Raw genomic sequence first — 23,609 nt, forward strand, 5'->3', positions numbered from 1 at the left:
TTACAGTTTTAATCTGGGTTGTGTGAGACATATCTGCTTCAAATGAAATACTGAGTTAGCAAAACATTTAATTTACAAACTAAATATTTAGCTGAAAACAAAATTATTAGTTAGCTAAATGTTTAGTTTTAATCTCAAAACTTTAGTTTACTAACAAGATATTTACATTCAATATTTAGCTTACAAATGTTTAATTGTTTAATTAGCAAGTTAAATATTTATTTTTACCATAACAGGGCTGTAGTAGTAGTAGAAAAAAGTAAATTCTTGTAAAAGAAAATTCTGAAATCTTGACATTTATTCAGAAGTTTTCTAAAACAAAATTGGACATTTCTGAGCTCGAATTTCAAACCTTTCAAACTCAGAAATTTCCTCTTTTTTCTAAAAAGTCTCAGATTATTAAGAAAAAAAATCTGATTTCTAGCAAATCTTCCACCTTTAATACTTTTCTGGAAGAAATTTTTTCCAGAAAAATCCCTGAATTTTTTCTAGGCAATTTAATAAAAATTATAACAAAATTGCCTTTTTTTTCCTTTTTCTTTTTTTTCAAAATTTTAATCTCAAAACTTTAGTTGTTTTTTCTTACAGCAGATTTGGGACATGTAAAAAATTCCACTTTTTATTTATAGAAAATTTAATTTTTATTTTTTCAGATTTTTTTTGTTTTCTCTCTCTTTTTTTTAAATTTTTTTTATCTATAATGGCCCGGACACATCATCGTGATATAAGCTTCACTTAACAGAGGCAGCAATAAATCTTTGCAACAGAAAATCTGCAGCAATCACGACTAACTAAAATAAAAGAGTTATTTCAAATCAGGTGGAAGCGTAAATATCTTAAGGTACAGAGAAAAACATCAGGAAAATGATGATGCTTTAACGACTGAAGTGAGTTTAGGTGGAAAATATCTGCAGTTCCTGCTGATTAGAGATTATTTTCAAATAATCTGTCAAAAAAATCTTTATTAAATCGCCTTTTCTACGACGGGAATGTTAAATGTGGTCCTTAGATTAGCCTAAGTTATCAGGAAAAAACTATCATGGCTGCTGCACCTGCATGCAGTATGCAGGAGGTCGGAGGTCAAAGCTCTTTCTGGCGTTTGCTGGGCGTGTTCAGGCCTGCAGATGTGAGTCGGATCTATAATAAGATTGAGATGCGAGGCATTTCAGATCATGGCCTCGTCCTGCGCCACGCCGCCGTTCCTCAGCTCCACCCAGGGAGCGCCGCCGCAGCGGGACGGACACCTGCTGCTGTCCGTCCCGCCTGCAAATCACCAGCAGACATGCATAAATCTCCCATCTGGGCTTTATTGCTTCTACTCTTTTTCCAAGAAACTTTAATATTTTTTGTTCCTTTGCTTCATTCTTTAAGATAAATTTACTGTTTTGCATCGACGGCTGCAGTAAATGCGATGCATTGTTTTGGTTTTTTTAAGTGTTGGACTCCTGATATCTCCAGCACAAACAGGAATCCACGCTGATACACCACACTGGAATATACGCACAAATTTACACACACGGATTGGTTTTCCTCTTCACACACACACGCACACACACACACATAGCAGAGCTAAGGCAGTTAAAGAAGAGATCACATGAGGAAGACAGGACTCTGAAGAATGAGATCGATGCAACGCATGAACTGCAACAGCATATCAGAGCCAAAGTAGATAGAAAAACAGGAGAACATTTTCTCCAAAATACTGAGAAATCTTGAGATTAATTCCAGAAAATTTAGAGAAAAAACATGGAAACTTTCTGATACTGAAAAGTTGTGAGATAAACTCAGAAATCTTGAGATGAATATCAGACATTTTCTAGAAAAAACAGGAAAATTTATGAGTTATAAAAGTCAAATATTTAGTGATAAAACTACGAAATTGAGATATTTATAGTAGCGTAGTTACTGAACTATGATGGTGTATTAGTGCCATTGTTCAACAAAAAAAGGAGTAAATTCTTGTGCAAAAAACTTTCAGATTAGTCTCTGACGGTGTTGTGGTACTCGAGACCGGTCTTGGTCTCGAGACCATTTTTTGACGGTCTCGTCTCGGACTCGACTGCATTTGGACTCGGGATTTTATTTCAAGACCGCAACTGTGGAAATATCACTAAACGTCCAGCGTACTGTCCGGTTTATTTGTTAACATGTTTGTTTTCACTGGATGCAAAACGCACCGATTAAAATCCAAGCAATAACGTGATTTACCAATTACATGTTTCTGTTACTGGATCGTTCAAGCTCATTTTCTATTAACAGCTTTACAAATCTTTTACATTTCATTACCAAAGCTCATTAAAACAAACCTTTATCTTGGCTTTTTTTCTATTCTTCCTATTTTCTCCCTCCCTGAAGGATAAGTCCTTTTTTGAGACATTGTTTTGCTAACTAAACTTCTGACCGGAGCTTTGGACGTTTGGATTCTCATTGCTCATGTTACTGGCGAAGCATGCGGTACCTACCGGGGCCACCAGGGGGCCCCAAGAGCAGTTTTGTTTTTCTTTTTATTGATAAAATTATTTCTACATGCATTATCAAATATATATTATTGTAAAAACAAATCACTTCATAGTGAAATTGTGTGTTTTTGATATTATAATGACATAGAAATTATTACTAAAAAAATAATAAATCAGCTCCACTGAGGGGGCCCCTTAGTGGCCCTAAGTGACTGCTTAGTTTGCATGTGCCTTAGGCCGGCCCTGATGATATGGGCAAATGCCCAGGGCATTATCTTTTTTTATAAGCAGAACAAAGAGTTTGTTCTGTTTTTAATATTGGTTAAATTTATTTCAGCTCTAAGTATTTAATATCTAGGTGTTTTATGGGAATGTGAATCTTTCAGATCAATTTGATTAGCAATTTTGATCATATTTCAGATTTTATTGTGTCATGTAGCGCCGGGCGCTGGTCTTGGTCTTGTCTCGGTCTCAGGTTAGGTGGTCTTGACTACAACACTGCTTTGACATTTTCTATTAAAAAATAGAAAATTTCTGAGCTCCAAATGTTGAGAATTTGCAAGAAAAAATTCTGAAATTTTGAGATTATTCTGACACATTTTCTAGAAAAAACATAGAAATGTCTGAGCTACAAAAGTTGCATATTTGCATAAAAAATTTAGATTAATCTCAGAAAAAATTGGGAAATTTCTAAACTTAAAAATTTCAGACATTAGCTAAACCTCTTCATACCTTTCTAATATTTATATTAAATCAGATTTTATAATGATTTTGTTTAAGGATCAGAAAAAAAAACTTTACCTTTTGAATGTTTTGTTTTTCAGTGCTAATTTGTCCATATATTTTTCATACAATCTAATGCACAAAAAAGCAATATTTTCAATTCTAAAACCCTTTTACTGCTAAATTATTGAATAAATAAACATGAACTATTCAACAAAGATATTTATTATTTTGTTATTTGGGTTATTTGACCTTCAAATTGGTGCAAAGTTTTGTTGTACTAATTTAGCTTCCAGGTGGAAATTAAACTTATCTAGAAGTGTGGACTGTGGATGCTAACATTAGCGTTAGCATCTGTGCAGCTGCTACATGTTTAGCATTGAGATGCTATTATATTAGGCTAACTTCTTTTAGCACAACTTGAGCACAACAACAGTCTTTTCCATCGTCCAAGCAGATCGTTTTTTAGAGCTCAGAGGAGCGGCTTGGTTGCTCATCACTGTTAGCGGACGTAGCTTGTGCGTCCGATTTACGGCTGTACTAGAAACGTGTGGATACAAAGGTTCCGCTTTGCAAGAAATAAAAGAAAAGGCGATTAATTGCATTAAAGTTAAGTGATGCAATGAATTGTCTGGTTCTAATATGCAGATATAGAAATGAAATAAGGCTCTTCACTGCTTTAAGTAAAAAACTTGGATTCGGTAAACATTTTGTCATACTGGTGAGACAAAATTTACTCCAGTTTTGATATTTTGTTGTTTTTTATCAGCAGTGGCTTTGTTTATCACACCTTATTGTTTGCCCACATGTCCAAATTACCATTTTTTATGAGCAGCTCGTCATCCTCCATTGGTTGTTTGCTCCGTTTCTTATCAGCCAGACTTTATGAGAGCTGCGTTAGCTTGTTGGTGGAGTTATGCAAGCGGCTCAGGCTCATGTAGCCGACTCAGAGGAATGATCGACGCTACGGAAAGAATGTAAAGACCGCCAGAAGCTTCAGGCTGCTGGCCTTGCTTCTATATCAGATCCTTTAGCTTCACATGCTAAGCCTGACATGAACACCACATTCTGCTGGGAGCTAATTACTGCTAAACAGTTTTTTGGGTCATGATTATTTACTGCTCTTCAGTTTTTCTGATATTTTATTTTATGTTTCAGACTCTGACATTGACCAAGAGGACAGCCATGTTTACAGCCAGACCAGAAATCAAGCCGTGAGTAAACAAACACATTAACTAACAATATTTGGACTCAAGTATTGATGTTTTGGAGACATTTTTGATCAGAACCTCTGGTACTGGTGTGAAGCTGTTGTAGAAACAATCCAGGACAAACTGGTAGAGTTTAGTTTAGATCTGCTTTGGAAACGTTTGAAGGTAAAGTGCATCGGATCATATTTTTACTCACATAAAAGTAAAAAGTCTACTCAAGTACTGCGTAACTGATCAAATTATCTGTCATCTAATATTTAAAAATTACATCATCAGACAGATTAGATATAAGGCTAAATGTAAATTTTGGTATTTTAAGGACGAAAATTATAATAATTAATATAAGTAACAAAATCAGGCAAAATGAAATGTGTCTAAATCAGTTTATTTTATTCACAAAACTGATGAAACTTTAACAGAAACTGCAATTTTTGGCTAAAATATGTTTGTTTTTCATTCAGAGGGAAGAAAATCCAGAAATTTTACTCAAAAGTAGAAATACTTCATAGTATTATTACTTAAAGTACAGCGTAGTAAAAATACTCCTAAAAGTGCATTTTTTCAAAAGTTACTCAAGTAAATGTAACTAGTTACTACCCGACTCTACTTACATCTAGTTGAGTGATTTTTAAGGGGAAGGTTGAGGTGCTAAACATTTTCAAGTTAGCAAAAAAACTACAGCGCTAAATGGAAAATTAGCAGATTAGCTAATTAGCATACCCACCACAGCTAGCAGCTGGCACTTAGCTAGCGTCTAATTACCTCATTCTAATCATCTAGTTAATGAGATTTTGTGCCAGTTTTGGTGCAGAAAATTTAGATATTGTTTGAATTAGGTGAACACACATGAGGTTAGCTTTTTATTTTTTGTTGAAGAGTGACTTCGACAAATTAGCAGTTATAGATAAAGAAAGAAAATCAAAGTGGATGAAACTGGGCTGAACTCTGCGTCTCATGCAGGAATAATTATAACAGTATCACTATTTTAGGACCGGAAACGCGCTGCTGTGTTACCGGTCACACCAGCAAAGTGTTGGGACGCAATGTTTTCACAGGATTTACCGGGCAAGAGTTCATGAGACAAAACGTGGAAGGAGATATGGCAGATGGGGTCATGACACGCTTCCTCCAGGACGGGAGGAAGAGGTGAAGCGATCCGAATCCAGAAAACCCAGTGGAACCAGAGCAGAAGTTTATAGTTTTATAGTCAGAACTCGTCACTCTACATTTAATCAACAGGTTGACGTTTTATTGATTTTAGCATCTGTACAGGTGGGACATTGTGATTGGATTTTCATTTCAATCGCACCAAGAATGTTTGAGTTTCCAAAGATGGGAGACTCTTCTGGTTCTGGTTCTGGCCTGCTCTTCAGCCCCCAGAACCAGAACCAAGTATGGAGAAGAAGCATTCAGCTTCTACAGAAGCATATATGCGCCACAAATCTGGAGTAAACTTACAGAAAACTGCAGAACTGCTGAAACACTCACTTCCTCTGGTTAGAGTTTCCTTTGATTAATAATAAATGGAAAATTCACAAAGACATTTGATGTTTATCATTTTAATGATGGAGCTAACAAAATTAGATTTATGTTATTTGATGTTTTTTTAAAAATGTGAAGCACTTTGAACGGCCGTGTTGCTGTAATTTGCTATACAAATAAACTTATTTGACAGCTTGATTGATTGATTGATTGATTGATTGATTGATTGATTGATTGATTGATTGATTTCTGCGTTCAGGTGAAAGACAAGCGGCGGTCTCCCCCCTCTTCAAGATCGCCCTCGCAGCGCAACCCTCACCACAGTGGCACCGCGGACGACCAGGAGAGCCCAGAGAGAGTGGTGAGACACATTACACCACTGTCTCCACATTCAAAAGGACGAGTGTTTAGAAACGTTCTTATGACCAACCAACCAACCAACCAACCGCTTTTATAGCCATTATTGGTCGCCTAAGATAAATGCTACGTTGAGTCGACCATAAAGTGTGATTATTATTATTTTTTTTTTCTTCTGTCTGCAGGTGCAGAAGGAGAAACTACATGCAGAGCTGAAGCAGGTGTTGAGTCAGAAAAGAAGTAATTTACGAGAGTCGACCTGCAAACTGGCCGAACCAGAGATGGATTCAGAGTCTGCAGAAGAACAGACAGTAAGCAGGGCAACATTAATCAGCATTTTGATTTATAAATGGGTTTTCATAAAGTAAATTCTGTTAACACGGGGTTTCCCACGGAAACCACACCAATCATCCAGCGGCTGTTTGTGTTTTTGAGTTAAAAAATGTTTAAAATAGGCAGGAAATTTGAAAATATGACAAAGTAATTGTAAATGTGTTATTGGAAAAACATTAACAATACAAAAACACCAGCAATAAATCTTTAAAAACGGCAAATATTAAAAATAAACAATGCTCATTCTGGTGGCGACCCTGCAACACCAAACCCACAGAGAAACATCTGCAGTGTATCTGGATGTGAGGATTTATTTTTCTTGTGTTTGTTAGCGTGTGGAGGAAATCTCCAAGGCTGTGGAGATCGTGGTGGAGACGGAGGCGGAGGCCGGAGCCAGCGGCTACAGCGTGACGGGTGGAGGACAGCACGGGATCTTTGTCAAAGACGTCCTCAAAGACTCTCCAGCTGCTAAACACCTGAGTCTGCAGCAAGGTACCGTATTCCCCGGACTATAGGGAGCACCGGATTATAAGGCACACTGTTAATAAATCGCCTATTTTCAATCTTTTTTCATTTATAAAGCGACATTTATAGGCGCGTTTGTAACCCTTCTGTGTTCGTCTCAGATCCATGATGGACACATTCAGGTTTACTGTATTTATTCTAATAAAAGAGGAAATAAAGGTGGTGGCTAACTTCAGTCCAGCAGCTTCAGTTACAGACAGCAACAGAAAAATATCATATAGTGGTATTTAACATAAATTCATATCATTAATCCACAGAACTAATCCCATCTTTAACATAAATAACAATGTATATGTGTTTTAGTACAGGAAATAAAATCACACATGCAACAACCACAGATTCTCACACCGTTGATAACTGAAACATTGTATCAAAAATTTAAACTTACCTAACAACAGGAAAACTAGGTGTCTTTATTAATTTTTATTTTTAAACAGCAAACATACTAAATCTGCTGTGACATATTAGGGTCATTGTAGAAAATAATAGTAGTACATTTCTGCCAAAAAGCTTTTCCAAACGTTTTGAGAGTAATCTCAGAAACATTTTCTAGAGATATCAAAAATTCTCCACAAAAAAATTTAAATTTCTGTATTTCAAATGTTGAACATTTTCTTTTTAAAAAATTCTGAAAATTGTGATTTTGACATTTTTGAGCTCCTATATCTGACTAAAAAGTTACTTGTAAGTAGTTTTGTCTAATTTCAAGTCTACTAAGAAAATTGCACTAGAAACAACATTAAAATACTTGGTAATATTTTGTGCTTTAACAGTGTAGTACAGCAATTTGTGGCAAAACTTGTTGCTGTTCATAGTTGCTCTCGCTGAGTTGTGCTCGTTTTTTTATTTTGCCCACATGGCAAAAAGTTTGGACACCCCTGAACTTTAACCTACAACATCGATTAGATTCTCAAATGAAATTTGGATTGAAATTTACAGGCTGCAAGTGAGCTATCAAGTCAATTATCTTCAAAAACTGACTCCTTGTGTTTATTTTCCTCATGCCTGTGTCAAAATAAAGGTTAGTTTTATAATATTTTGCGATAGTAGGCAGGTATCTACAGCACAAACATGATCAGCTTTGCAGTTATGCACCCTGATATTGGTATTTTCTGATGTTGATTTATAATCTCCTCTCTGAAGGTGATCAACTGCTGAGTGCGAAGGTCTACTTTGACAACGTGCGCTATGAGGACGCGCTGAAGATCCTTCAGTGCGCAGAGCCATATAAGGTCAGCTTCCAGGTCAAGAGGACCGTTCCTAAAGCTGACATCAGCGTCCGGCCAAGAGTTCCCAGCCTGGAGGTCAAAGGTCCCAAGGCCAAGATGACTAAAATGGTAACCAGATATTTTCTTAAAGAGACTTGCAATTTATAGGAGGAACAGGTTGACCTAATAGTTCTGTTTTTGAACTGAACTTTGAGAGAAACAACTAGACGTTCTCCCTCTACTGTTACTACCTTTTACTTGTACCGTTCCAGTTGTTTTGGATTCCCCTCCATGTTTATGTCTCCTTGCTTTCTGATTGGCTACATGTCACATTCAACAGGCTGCGTTCTCGTTTGTCCTCAGGAATAACTCCAGTATAACTGCAATATCGTTCGAAAACAATCCAACAAAAATATCCTTTAAGTTACAAAGAGGTTCAGCAAAAAAGCTGTTCAAAAACTTGTTCAAACTGCGTTTATCCACTGAATTACCACATTCAGGAAATTTGCTTTTCTGTTCCAGAGTGTGAAAGGCATGAAACCGTTTAAGATCCAGAAGAAAAGAGGGGGTCGTTTTGGTCTGAAGAGGCTGAAAGAGAAGCGAAAAGAGGAGCTGGTGATCGAGGGAACGCCCCCGCCAGCTGAAGTTGACGTGGAGTTTTCGCTTCCTAAGTTAAGCCAGAGGAAGACTGACGAAGAGATCAGAGGAACAGGAAGCGTTGGAAATGCAAAAAGGAGGATCAGGTTAGTTTAACTCCAACAAATACTGTTCTGGTTGGATGTTCGATTCATATCCGGGTTTCTGCTTACAGTTCGGACTGTGGGTGTGTTTTCAGGTTCCCCCATATGAAAGCGAAGGGACGCAGTGGTGCGGGAGGAAAACTGGAACTTGAGGGACATGAGAGCATCCCTTCGTCTGAAATACCTGGAGCTAACGTGAAAGCCAAAGGAAAGGGACACAAGTTTGGGATCGTATTTCCCAAGACGAAACACGCAAAGTCGGGTTCTTCCACGGGAAGTGTGGAGCTCAGGCCTCCAGAGATAAGCGTCCAGCCGCCGTCGGTGGAGGTCAGTTTGTCTGGTAAAATAGACAAAAACGTGGAGAAGAGAGGCTCAAAGTTTAGCCCCCCAGATGTGGAGTTTGCCCTCCCCTCAGGAAAAGCAGAGGCATCTCTGGCCAGCGTGAATGGAAGCGCGGAGATCAAGGCTCCTAAAGTAGACATCAAAGGAGAAGCTGATGTCGGCAAGGAAGATGCAAAACTCAGAATGCCAAAGTTGAAACTACCCAAAATCAGACTCTCACGCCACTCGGATGAGATTGACGGTGAAATCAAGGTGAGAGCGGAGGGAATGAAAGTACCTCACGCTGACATCAAGACTCCAACAGCTGAAATTAGAGGTGATGGAGAATTTAGTGTTCCTAAAGTGGAGGTCACCAAACCAAAAATTAAAGGAGACGTATCAGGAAAAGCTGCCTCAGTTCAAATGCCCTCAGTTGATATTTCTTTGCCAAAGATAAAGGGGAAGTCTGGCACAGGTTATTCAGTCCAAGGGGTTGAAGGAGCAGGGAAGTCAGAGATCAACATGCCTGCTATCAATATCTCTGTACCCGATGCTGGTCTGGAGTTTGATTCAGGTCAGAGAATTCCTGATGAAGTGGAGGGAACTGTGAAAGGGCCCAAAATCTCTCTGCCAAAGGTTGACATCTCCTTACCAAAGATGGAAGCTCCTGATGTCGATATTAAAGGGCCAGGAGGTGGAGGAAAGTTCAACCCACCTTCTGTTGACGTCTCTTTTCCAAAGATGAAATCAGACGGCGCGGATGTGGACATGGACTATTACGTTGGTGGTGACGGAAAGTTTAAACTGCCTGATTTTGACGTAACTCTTCCTAAAATGAATCCACCAGACGTGGAAGTGGGATTCAAATTGCCCAAGGTAGATTTAACTCTTCCAAAAAGCAACGCAGGAGCAGCTGACAGTGAAGGAAAGGGAAAATTTCAGCTGCCATCAGTTGATGTCTCGCTGCCGACACTGAAGGCAGGCGAGGTGGAAGTCGGCACTGAAGGCCAAAAAATGAAAGGTGGTAAATTTGAAATGCCTGGTATTCCATTGCCTAAAGGAGAAATAAAGGGAGATATAGAGGGGGACAAATTCAAAATGCCTTCGATAGATGTATCTCTGCCAAAACTAAAACAAGAAAGTCACGTAAAAACCCATAAGCTCGAGATTGAAGGTGAAATTCCTGTGCCTTCTGTAAATATGTCTGTGCCAAAAGGAAAGGCAGAGGGCGATGTTGAAATAGGAAGTCCAGGTGCAAAAGGAGGAAAGTTCAAAATGCCTTCTGTCAACATCAAACTCCCAAAAATGGGAACAGCTGGGGCTGAGGTTGACATTAAAACTGCGCCTCCATCAGCAGATGTTTCTGTACCTAAACCCAAAGGTGAGCTTGACATTGAAGGAAAAGTCGAGGGAGGCAAATTCAGCATGCCTTCTGTAAACATTTCTCTCCCTAAAATGAAACTTCCTGAAGGAGATGTGAAACTAGAAGCTCCCGAACTTCCAAAGATCGACCTCTCGCTTCCGACATCAAGGGAACAAGGCAGTGTGGATCTGGAGGGAAAAGGTGGCGCCAAATTTAAGATGCCAACATTTGACTTCTCATTGCCTAAGGGGAAAACTGAAGACAGAGAACTAGATGTTAAAGAACCTGCAGTCAAAGGAGGAGCAAAATTCAACATGCCATCTCTTGACATTTCACTCCCTTCAATAAAACCACCTGAGGGGGGAACTGACATCCACACTGAAGGTCCTGAATTTCACATCAAATCACCTACAGCTAATGTCAATTTAAAAGGAACCGGGATCAAAGAAGGAAAAATGAGTTTGCCCCCAAAAGATATTTCTCTTCCAAAAGAAAAAGTAGAGGGGAAGATAACTGTTGAAGGAAAAGGAGGGAAGATAAAGATGCCTTCACTTGATGTGTCCCTTCCTAAAGTGAAGACGCCCAAGGAAAACATTGAAATCGGAGGAGAGTCTGTTGACATCTCACTTCCAAAAGAAAAATTAGAGGTGGACATAGGAACTAAAACTAAAGGAGGGCATTTTCATTTACCCTCAGTTGACGTTTCCCTACCTAAAATAAAATCAAAGCAAGATGAAATCAACATCGAAGGGCCAGAAATTATAAGTGGAGAAGTAAAAGCACCAACTATCGACATCTCCCCACCACAAGGAACATTAGAAACTGACGTTGATTTTGATGATAAAGGTAAAATGGCTGGATTCAATGTGCCATCTGTAGACATTGACTTACCCACTGTTAAAATTCCAGTAAACTTTCAAGGTCCAAAAGTCAAGGGTGACAAATTTGAAATGCCCAGAATTGATCTCTCATTGCCTAGAGGGAAAAAACACGGAAACATTGATATTGACATCCACTCTGGAGTAGATGGAAACTTTGAAATACTTTCTGGTGATACTAAACTTCCTAAAGGAAAAGGCAAATTTGGTGTAAATATTAAAGGACCGGAGGGAAAAGCAGGAAAACTCACAATGCCCAAATCTAAAGTTTCAGCTCCAAAATTGGATGTACCAGACATCAAAGTGGAAGGACCCGACATTAAAGGAAAGATTGAAATGCCAGCTGTTGATATTTCACCTCCTGAAGGAGCAATAGAAGGAGATCTTGACATTGACGGTCCTGGAGCAAAAGGAGCTAAATTTCACATGCCTTCGTTAAACATTAACCTTCCAAAGATAAAATCTAGGGAAGCTGGTATTGACGTTAAAGGGCCTAAAGGTGAAGGGAAAACATTTGACGTGCCATCAATGGATATATCAGCACCCAAAATAAAAACTCCAGAGGTAGACGTCAGCCTCCAGGGTCCAGATGTTGACATTTCACTTCCAAAACCAAAAGCTGATTTTGAGATTGATGTTAAAGATGCTGAAATAAAAGGAGGAAAGACAAAAATCCCAACATTTGACATTTCAATGCCAAAGGTAAACTTTCCTGAAGGTGAAGTCAAAGTAAAGGGTCCTGACTTCAAGGGCAAGAAGATTGAGATGCCAGACATTGATATTTCGCTGCCTAAAGGAAAATCAGATGTAGAAACTGATGGGCATGGCTGGAAAGGCGGGAAGTTTCACATACCCTCAGTTGATTTTTCTCTACCAAAGATTAAAGCTAAAGGACCAGAGGTCAACATAGATGGGCCTGAACTTAAACAAGGAGACATCAACATGCCTGACATTGACATTTCTCTTCCAAAAGGAAAAGCTGATATCGACCTCAATATTGAAAGTACTGAAGTAAAAGGAGGAAAATTCAAAATACCCAAATTTGATATTTCCCTTCCAAAGACAAACCTTCCAGAGGGCCATGTTGACATTTCTCTACCAAAAGCAAAAGGAGAAGTTGACATTGATGGTCACATGGACAAAGAGGCCAAGTTTCAGCTGCCTTCTCTTGACGTTTCTCTCCCTAAAATAAAAGCAAAAGGAGCTGACATTGATATCGAAGGTCCAGAACTAAAAGGTGACATCACACTACCAAAAGGCAAAGTGGAGGGTGATCTAAGCCTCAAAGGCCCTGATGTAAAAGGAGGATTTAACTTGCCAACTGTGGACATCTCATTTCCCAAAGGAAAAACTGATGGAGACTTTGATGTTGAAAGTTCAGAGAGAAAAGGTGGAAAGTTTAAAATGCCAAAATTTGATGTCTCCTTGCCCAAAGTAAGTCTTCCAGAGGGTGATATTAGAATAAAAGACCCAAATATTATGGGAGAGAAGCCTGAGTTGCCAGACCTTGATATTTCAATCCCAAAAGGAAAAGCAAAAGGGGAAATTGAAGCCGGAGGACATGCCAGTAAAGGAAGCAAGTTCCAAATGCCCTCGGTTGACATTTCTCTTCCTAAAATGAAAGGTAAAGGACCAGAGCTGAGTGGTGAAGTTCAAGGTGGAAAGGTAAATTTGCCTTCAGTGGATGTTTCTGCACCTAAACTGAAGTCTCCTGAATTAAATGTTGGCCTTCAGGGTCCAGATATGAATGTTGATCTGTCACCATCATCATTTAAAGTGGAGGGTGATGTTAACACTGAAGGAATGGACATAAAAGGAGGAAAGTTCAAGATGCCAAAATTCGACGTTTCTTTACCAAAGATTACGCTCCCAAAGGTTGATTCCAACATTGAAGGTCCAGAGATGAAAGGAAACCCAAAAATTACAGCTGGTGATATTTCACTTCCAAAAGCTAAGGGACCAGAGATCAATTTTGAGGGTCCTGAAATTGAAGGAGGGAAGATAAATTTACCATCTCTTGATATTTCACTTCCCAAAACACAGTCTCCTGATACAAATGCTAGTCTCAAGACCCCTGATCCAAAGGGAGGAAAAATCAAAATACCTGCCATTAATGTCTCCCTCCCTAAAGGAAAGGTTGATGGTGACTTTGATGTGGAGCCCCCTGAGATGAAGGGTGGGAAGTTTAAATTACCAAAATTTGATATCTCCTTACCAAAGGTTACTCTCCCAAAGACTGATGTCAGTATTGAAGGGCCAGACATGAAAGGAGAAATGGAAGTACCATCTGCTGATATTTCACTGCCCAAACCAAAGACAGATGTTGAAGTTGATGTAGGCAGTGGTAAAAGCAAGTTTCACTTGCCCTCGGTTGATATCTCTTTTCCTACAATCAAAGGAAAGGAAGCTAATGTTGATATTCAAGGACCTAAAATCAAGGGTGATGCGTCACTCCCTAAAATAAAGTCTTCAGACATAGATATTACCATCAAAGGCCCTGACATAGGAGGAAAAGTTGACCTACCAAATGTGGATGTTTCACTTCCCAAAGGTAACATAGAAGGTGATGTCAAGGCAGAAGGATCTGAAGTGAAAGGAGGAAAATTTAAGATGCCAAAATTAGATGTATCTCTCCCAAAGATTACCATCCCAAAGGTTGACATAAATGTTGAAGGACCAGATATGAAAGGGAAAATTGAGAAGCCGACCACTGATATTACGCTACCAAAAACAGATGTAGATATAAATGTTGAAAGTGGTAAAGGAGGCAAATTTCATATGCCCACAGTGGATTTCTCTCTTCCACGGGTCAAAGCAAAGGGAGCTGACATTGAGATTGAAAAACCCGACATCAAGGGTGATTTGTCTCTACCTAAAGTAAAGTGTCCAGAGGTAGATATCAGTCTTAGAGGCCCAGAGGTTGAAGTAGGAAAGGTAGTTCAACCAACCCCAGACATCTCATACCCCAAAGGGAAACTTGAAGGTGGCATAGAAGTTGAGGGCCCTGAGGTGAAGGGGGGTAAATTTAAAATGCCAAAAATTGACATGTCTTTACCAAAGGTTAATCTCCCTGAGGGTGATTTGAAGATAAAAGGCCCAGAGTTCAAAACAGGAAAAATTGAGTTGCCAGACATTGATTTGTCACTTCCCAAAGGAAAAGGAAAAGGAGACATTGCAACTGCAGGACATGCTGGGAAGGGAGGCAAATTCCACATGCCAAACATTGACATCTCTCTTCCTAAAATGAAAACCAAAGGAACTGAGATAAATGTTGAAGGTCCAGAATTTCAGGGTGGAAACCTCAACATACCTGAAGCTAACATTTCACTTCCAAAAGAAAATATTGATGCTGACCTCAGCGTTGGAGGTCCAGAATTAAAAGGGGGAAAAGTAAACCTGCCCAAAGTTGATATTTCACTTCCAAAATTTAGTCTACCAGAGGGCGCTGTCAAAGTCAAAGGACCTGATGTTAAGGGAAAACTTGAAATCCCAGCCGCTGATATCTCAACTTCTACAGGAAAAGTTGAGGGAGACATAGATATTCAGGGACAAAGTGACAAAAAAGGCAAGTTTCAACTACCCTCAATAGATATCTCTCTTCCTAAAATAAAAACAAAAGGAGTTAATATGGATATAGAAGTACCCAAACCCAAAGGTGAAATATCACTTCAAGGTGGACAATTTGAGGGTGATTTAAATGTTGAAGGACCTCAAGTTAAAGGTAGTAAACTTAAAATGCCCACATTTGATGTCTCGTTGCCCAAAGTCAATCTTCCAGAAGGTGAGCTGAAAATGAAAGGACCTGAAATGAAGGGAGGAAATATTGACATGCCAGATGTTGACATATCGCTCCCAGGGGGTAAAGCAGGAGGAGAAATTGAAACTGGAATGCTTTCCAACAAAGAAGGCAAGTTTCACATGCCTTCAATTGACATTACACTTCCTAAAATAAAAGCTAAGGGACCCAATGTAAATGTAGGTGGTCCTGAAATTGAAGGAGGAAAAATCAAAATGCCTGCTGTTGATGTTTCCCTCCCTAAAGGAAAGACAGATATTGACCTTGATGTGGAGCCCCCTGAGATGAAGGGTGGGAAGTTTAAATTACCAAAATTTGATATCTCCCTACCGAAGGTTACTCCCCCTAAGGCTGATGCCAGTGTTGAAGGGCCAGACATAAAAGGAGAAACTGAAGTACCAGCGGCTGATATTTCACTTCCAAAAGCAAAGACAGATGTAGAAATGAATGTCAACACAGGTACAAGCAGCAAGTTTCACATTCCCTCGGTTGATCTGTCGCTTCCTAAAATCAAAGGAAAGGGAAATGTTGATATTCAAGGGCCTAAAATCAAGGGTGATTTATCGTTTCCTAAAATCAAATCTCCAGAAGTAGATGTCAACCTCAAAAGCCCAGAGGTTGAAGGAGGGAAAATTAACTTACCAGCTGTTGATATTTCACTCCCCAAAGGAAAAGTTGATGGTGACTATGAGTTTGAGGGTGTTGAGGATAAGAAGGGTAAGTTTAAAATGCCAAAAATTGATGTGTCTTTACCGAAGGTGAGCCTTCCTGAAGGGAATGTTAAAATCAAAGGCCCGGACATCAAGGCAGGAAACATTGAGATGCCAGACATTGATTTATCTCTTCCAAAACCAAAGGTTGAAGGAGAAATTGACACTGATGGATATGCTAAGAAAGGAGGCAAGTTTCATATGCCTTCTATGCATCTTCCTGACATGAAAGCAAAGGAACCGCAAGCCAACTTAAAAGGTCCTGAAATTGATGTTGATATCAAGGGTCCAGATTTAAAAGGAGGAACAGGTGGAAAGTTCCACATGCCAACTCTTGACATAAATATGCCCAAATTTGATCTGGACCTAGGCCTTCCATCTGGGTCAAAGAATAAAGGTCTTAAAGTCGACATCAGTGGACCTGATGCATCTGGAGATTTGGAGATGTCGGGTCTGAAAGGTAATCTCAAACCAGCCCAATTGAAGGTTAGGACTGAAGATGTAGAAGGTCCAGGTGCATCATTGAAACTTCCCTCAGTCAAGCTACCAACAGTTGACATCTCAGCCCCAAAAGTGGATCTAGACTTTGGCCTTAACAAACCTAAAGGTGATGATGTTGAAGTTGAACTTTTGAAAGCAGAGGGAGGAAGACCTTCTTCAGGTGGTAGCTTTGATTTGCCTGATGTCTCTCTCAAAGTGCCTAGTTTCACTTTCCCCCGGTTTGGTGTAAAGTCAAAGAGTGGTGATTTGGAGGCATCCGGACTCAAGGGAGATATTTCCCTCCATCCGCCAAATGTCGAAGGAGAGATGAGGGCACCATCAGTGGAATTTGATGGGGATGGAAAAGTCAAAATGAAGAAAGCAAAAATAAAAATGCCTTCATTTGGAATATCTAAAAAAGATACCGATGTATCAGTGTCTTGTCCTGATGTTGATGTTAACCTGAAAAAAGGAAAAGCTGACCTTCCTCACCTGGATTTCAGGACTGAGAGCCCAGACAAGGCAAAACATAAAGTAAAGTTTCCAAAGTTCAAAATGTCATCTCCAAAGGTTCAACTTCCAGAAGGAGAGGTTGATGCTAAAGGGGAAGCTGAAGTGGATAGAAAGAGTGGCTTTCACGCACCTGATGTCACTCTCAAGTTACCAAAGTTCTCAATCCCAGGATTTGGCTCCAAGGAAAAAGATTTAGGTAAACCAAGTGGTGAACTTAAAGCCCAGGGCAAAGTCAAGATGCCTTCTGTTGAGCTGTCACTCCCAGAGGCTAAAACACCAGAGATGGAGGTTCTTTTACCTAAAACAGAAGTTGATGTTTCAGAAGCAGATATCAAAGGCTACGAAGGAAACCTTAAAATTCCCAAAATGCCTCAGATTGATGTTTCTATTCCCAAAGTAGACCTTGATGCGTCTTTCCCAAAAGGTAAATCCCAAGAGATTGAAGGATCAGGTATGGAGCTTAAAGGAGGTGACAGAAAATTCAAAATGCCTCAAGTAACATTGCCAACATTAGATGTGAGTCTTCCTAAAGGAAAACCTAAAGATCTCAATATACCTAAAACTGAAATAGAGGGTGATGGAGGGACGTTTAAAATGCCTTATGTCAAAATGCCCACTGTTGATATAACTGTATCAAAGGCTGATATTTCACTGCCAAAAGCAAAATTGGAAACCCCTGAAATTGAAATAGAGGGGACTACAGAGCAAAAGTTTAAAATGCCCAGGGTTGACATCTCTCTTCCAAAGGGTAAACTCCAAGGGAACGAGGCAGCTGAAATGGATGGAGAAAGAGGAAAAATCAAAATGCCTCACATAAAGATGCCACATGTTGATATCTCTCTCCCCAAGGGAAAAATTGAAGGTCCAGATGTGGAAATCAAAGGAGAAGGGGGAAAATTCAAGATGCCACAAATCAGCATGCCGTCTGTTGATGTTTCACTCTCTAAAGGAAAAGTTGAAGGTCCAAATGTTCAGATAGAGGGCACGTCTGAAGACAAAGTCAAATTACCTCAATATAAAATGCCAAATGTTGAGGTTGTTCTGCCCAAGGGACAGATTGAAGGTCCCAATGTAGAGCTTAAAGGAGAAAAGGGAACTTTTAAGATGCCCCAGATTGGTATACCATCTGTTGAAATAACCCTTCCTAAAGGAAAGGTTGAAGGTTTAGATATTGAAGGCGATGGAGGAGCAAAATTCAAAACGCCGTATGTAAAATTGCCATCAGTTGACACATCCGTATCTAAAGGAAAAACTGCTGACCCAAATTCTGGAATTACAGGAAATTTGGGAGGAAAATTCAAAGTGCCTCATGTAAAAATGCCAAATGTGGACTTCTCAGTCAACAAAGGAAAAGCTGGTCCAGATGTGGAGATTGAGGGTGAAGGTGGAAAGCTTAAGATGCCACACTTTAGTATGCCTTCAGTTGATATATCATTACCCAAAGGAAGAATTGAGAGTCCTGATATTGAGAAAGGAGATACAGAGGGCAAAATAAAAATGCCTCACCTGAAAAAGCCAAATGTTGACATCTCTTTACCCAAGGGTAATGCTGCCAAATTTGAAGGAACAGAGTTAAAAGTAGAGGGAAGCCTACCAGAAGTAGCCGCTGGAGACATTTCTTTACCAAAAGATAAGACTGCATGCCCCAACACTGGCGTTAAGAGTGAAGGAGGAAAGTTCAAGTTGCCAAAAGTTGATATATCTCTTCCCAAAGTAAAACCTTCTATGGAAGCTCCAGAGATGGACATAAAGAAAGAAGGACAACTCAAGATGCCAAAAACAAGTACTGACAAATCTAGTGGGAAAACTGAGGTAGAGGGTGGAACTATCAAACTACCCCATATAAAGATGCCTGAAGTTGATATTTCCCTTCCTAAAGGTAAAGGTAGTGAAGTTCCTACTATGGAGATGGAAGTTACAGGTCCAGATGCCAAACTGGCAAAGGGAAAAATATCAATGCCAAAGGATAAAATACCCAAACCCGAGCCTGGGTTACAAGTGGTAACACCAGATCTGAAAGCCGATTTAAATATTGAGGGAGAGAGCAAAGGTATAAAGCTGAAAATGCCAATAATAGATATTGAAAGTCCAAAAGAAGAACTGAACATAGAATTTCAAAAAGGGGATGTTAAGATGGACAAGAAAAAAATTGTATTACCAGACCTGGATCTAAACACATCAGGAGCCGACAGCAAAGTTAAGAAGGGAAAGAAGGGGAAAAAATTCAAGATTGGAGTGCCAAAAATGAAAGGTGTTGAAGATGTAACCGCAGAAGTAAAACACAGTGGGGACGGTGGTGTCAAAAACAATGGCCATGCAACTGATAAATGTCAAGTTAACATCACAGCACCAGAGGTGACGTTACCAAGCATTAGTCTCAAAACAGGCTCAGGTACCAAAGGAGGCCCGTCATCTTCCAGTAAAGAAGTCATAGTACCTAGAATACCTGATATAGAGTTTGATATTGGTACATCACAAGATGAAGATGATGACAAAACAGAAACAGAGAAGAAAGTCAAGATCCCTAAATTCGGGGTCCCATTGCCCTCCATCTCTTCTCCTGAAGGAAGGATGGATATCCACGGACCAGAAATTCGGTATGAGGGTCCTAAAATGCCCAAAGTAAAGAAAGCTGTTTTTGTTTTGGTGAATCCAAATGAAATAGAGCAGGCATCCGCTAGCATTACACCCCCAAACAAGAAGACAGAAGCTGAAACAGAGACAGAAGATGTCAAAGTGAAGATGCCCATAATCAAAAAGAAGTCAAGCTTTGGGAAGTCTAAAGATAAATCATCTGAAAGAGAAGCAGAGGAAGAGGAAAAGTCAAAGGGAGCAAAGATTAAAATACCCAAAGTTTCATTTTCATCAGGCAAATCAGGGTCTGCTGATGTCACTTTGAAGGGAGACAGTTCAAGTCTCAATGGAGAAAAAGCTGAAACTCATCACAAGGATGATAAAGGGACATTTGGGGGCAAAATCAAACTTCCAAAGGTGGAGTTTACTAGTCCGTACAGCAAGATGGCATCAGGGGATAAAATGGGAAAGGACTCTTCATCAGAAGTAAAGGGTGACCGCCAAGAGGCTGAAACTCCAGACAAAATGGCCTCAAAGGAAGTGGTGTCATCTCATGCCCGAACAGAGATGTTGGACAGGGACAGTTCAGAGTCACCACTGGGTTTTGGTGCAGAGTTCACATCAACGAAGGTTCAGAAGTGGAGCGAGATGGAGAGCAGAAGCAAAGAAGGAGAGGAAAAGGAATCTACCTCTTGGTTCAAGGTCCCCAAGTTCACACTGAAGCCCCATGCCACAGGTAGGAACAGACCCACCAGCAATGATCATTCGTAGTATCTACAGGATGTTCCTCAACCATTAACATCTCTCTTCCTGATTTGTTTTCTCTTACTGAAGACAAAGTTTCCTTTCAGTCCTGATTTCTTCACTTATCCTCCGCACTCTTTCTTGTTTCCTCTTGCATCTGTCCCTGTTTCCTGACCCCAGGCTTCCTCCAGATAACCCCAGAGGGTTCCCCTCAGGCCCAGCGCCGGGGCGAGCTGGGAGGGGAGGTGGACGTCTCTGGATCCTTCTGTCTCCACACCTCGGGACTCGACTTCGCCAGCCAGCAAATGTCCGAAGAGCACCAAGTCTCTTCCACAGAGGAGGGAACCGTCACAACGGTCACCAAGACGACGAGAATCACCAGACACCTGCTTACCACAGAGACTCGGACCGGCGAATCCTCAGTAACTACTCACCAAGTGTCAGACTTTTAACTACTGAGAATGCTGTATTGATATCTTAAATAACTTTTGGTTTTCTTTGTTTTTGTGTTTTTTTTAGACTGGTGAGGTTGCAGTGTTATTTTAATGAGAGGGAAAAATTAAAGTTCATCTTTTATATTTTATCAGGTTAGGCATGATTGTGATTAAATACAAGGTCTTTTTATCAACCAGCGTTACTATCAGTATTACAACTAAAGAGTAATATATACTGGCTTTGTATTTTTCTTTTGACTATTTTTGTTGTTCATTTAGTTTTGTTAGGTTTGTCCTAATTATTTATCCAGTTTTGTTCAGTTTTGATAAACACATTAAATATCAACACGCCATCAATTATTTATTTTTGTTTATTCAAAGTGCGAATAACTTTACGCTCACCAGCAGAGTCGAAGTAGTTCCAACAAGTCTGAACCGGAAGTGAGCCGCGCCACCAATCCTCCATCTTGGTAGGCAAGTCCAGCGCAAAGCATAGGTGAACCATGGCTTCAAGACCAACAGAAAGAGAGTAGGTTACTCGAATAATTGTTTTAATGTTCTTATATTTTTATAAGTTAGAGAGGAATGAGGTGAGAGCTAGTTCTAAGCTTGTGGCTTGTTTGTTGTTGTCATAGCAACTGTCATGACAGTTAGATACGTTACCTACCAAGATGGCTGTCAGCTACAAAGTTCCCGGAAGTGCAACGTCACATGTGAACTACACATAGTACCAGATTTTTTTTCAAGAAACTTAGAATCATTTATGCTGATCAATCAAAAAACATACTGGATAGATTTATGTAAATATCTCTATATTATAGCGTTTTTCTTTTTTTTAGTTTTTTTTTAAGCGTTGTCACTTCAAAGCAAAATTTAATTATTTTCATATTCAGCAGAGTTGGGGGTTTTTTTGTTTTGTTTTTAATCTAATGACCTCTTTTGTTGGTGTTGCAGGAAAAGTGTGAGGTTATACAGATGATAGGCTGTTATTTTCTACGTAAGAATTCTACTGAAGGCATTTAGTTGGTGTTACGTCCCAGAGTTTACCGCTGTGTGTACGCAGGATGCTCTGGACTCTTCTGCTCTGTGACCTCTGACCTTATAGTGGCAGATTCTCTCAAACATTTAGGTCAACATGCTGCTAGCCTGTTTATATTTTCACTTTGCATCGCCTGGAAGTTATTCAACAGTCTCATGATGGAGATTTTATTTTTGCAAAAACATGAAAATGAGACGATGGGAAATTAAGGGATTTAATTCAAAGATTTAAACACAAAAATAACTGTAAATTTTAAATTATTATAAATTTTTTGGCTGCTACAATGAAACTAATTAAGGAGTGGCAAGCTTTAATTTACTCAGAAGTCCAAGTGTAGCATAATGTGTTTTGTGTGGTTACTGCTACATAATAATATAAGAAGTGCCTTTAACTGTTACCTTTATAAAACTGTGTCTGCCAGTAAATCAATATATTGACCATTTTCATTTCTGAAATGAGGAAATACTGCTTAAAATCTGAGAAAGGGATATTCAAAATGTCAGCTGCAAAATATTTAAAGCATCTGAGAGCAAATTTGTGCTTTTCATTTGATTGTTTAGTTTTCCTTTGGTAACTGAAAGGAAGAAACGTCTAGCAGGTGAAAAAATGTTTTTTAAAAAGCAAAGTTAAGTCAAGATAACATTGCGTGGGCTCAACTGTATGTGTACAGATGTTTTTACCTTTTTGGATGAATGAGGTGATCACATTTTCTTTTGGATTTTAAGACTTTCAGAACTAAGTGTTGTGCCAGAGCTGCATTGGAAAGACAACAATAAAATACTATTCACTCTTTTTGTTGTTGGTTTTTTTTATTGCAATCTTCTTGGTGAGCAATTACTGTAAGGGGAACAAAGCCAACGTTTTAGAGGAAGAAACATTTAAGTTTCCATTAAAACAGATTTTATTCCATCTGAAAATTCAGAAATGCCACAACTCTTACGTTTAGTCAAAAACCAATTTAGATATCGGGAATGTAATTAGTGAAGCTGATTTTATGTTAAAACGGCTTGCCATAAAGGATGCATGTACTGGTGTCCAGGCTACGCCACATCGATGCAGTAATTCATGCAAAAGGAAGCATAGAAATGACAGTTTCAGTTTTATTTATATATATAATATTGATATATTTTATCAATAATATATCAATATATCTCATTGATATACTATATTCTAACTTTCTGAAACAGAATATTTTTTGTGGGGGTTACTATTTAAAAACCATATTAATCAAAATTAAAAGAAATAACTCTTGCAGTATTTCACTCTGATATTTTATGTTTTATTTTCTGAAATTAGTGACTTCCACCTGATGTTTTTTTGCTGTGCCTGAATGAATGAAGAGTCATAAAAATCTGTGAAGCCCATCATGGAAAACTACACACGGATGCATGACGTCTTCCGGCGGTGTGTGTGTTTTGCAGCTCGTCTTCAGCGATGACGCAGTGAAAACGTATCTCCGCAATGTGTGTCTGAGGAGGATAAAAACTGATCTATGAGGAGCAAACAGTGCCACAGTCAGGAGGGAAATGAAAAGATTTGTCTCTGCAGTGTCACCAGCTGCACTTTCATATGGAAAACTCAAGATTGTTTTTTATTTGACCTGTTTTTGATTTAAAATTAACACTTTGTGATCAAATATTTTGGGAAAGTTAGAGTATAACCTGTTTTAATTATGACTTTTAGGTCACAAGTGTATTGTACTTTCTGACAGATGTTTAG

General features: G+C 39.2%; 1 protein-coding gene across 1 annotated transcript in view; it reads left to right on the plus strand.

The window, feature by feature from the left end:
• The window catches only part of LOC102218489 (neuroblast differentiation-associated protein AHNAK), a gene marked incomplete at its 5' end in the record, with an annotated part of 28,658 nt that extends 5,976 nt beyond the window's left edge, over positions 1 to 22,682 (plus strand). The window contains 8 exons of the mRNA XM_023351690.1: positions 4,341 to 4,396; positions 6,135 to 6,236; positions 6,418 to 6,543; positions 6,898 to 7,057; positions 8,234 to 8,427; positions 8,821 to 9,041; positions 9,134 to 20,409; positions 20,598 to 22,682. Of these exons, the coding sequence (XP_023207458.1) occupies positions 4,341 to 4,396; positions 6,135 to 6,236; positions 6,418 to 6,543; positions 6,898 to 7,057; positions 8,234 to 8,427; positions 8,821 to 9,041; positions 9,134 to 20,409; positions 20,598 to 20,869 (12,407 nt within the window). The remainder of the gene's footprint in view (positions 1 to 4,340; positions 4,397 to 6,134; positions 6,237 to 6,417; positions 6,544 to 6,897; positions 7,058 to 8,233; positions 8,428 to 8,820; positions 9,042 to 9,133; positions 20,410 to 20,597) is intronic.
• Positions 22,683 to 23,609: the final 927 nt, after the last annotated feature.

This window comes from Xiphophorus maculatus, chromosome 18, assembly GCF_002775205.1.
Source record: "Xiphophorus maculatus strain JP 163 A chromosome 18, X_maculatus-5.0-male, whole genome shotgun sequence".
Lineage (NCBI taxonomy): Eukaryota > Metazoa > Chordata > Actinopteri > Cyprinodontiformes > Poeciliidae > Xiphophorus > Xiphophorus maculatus.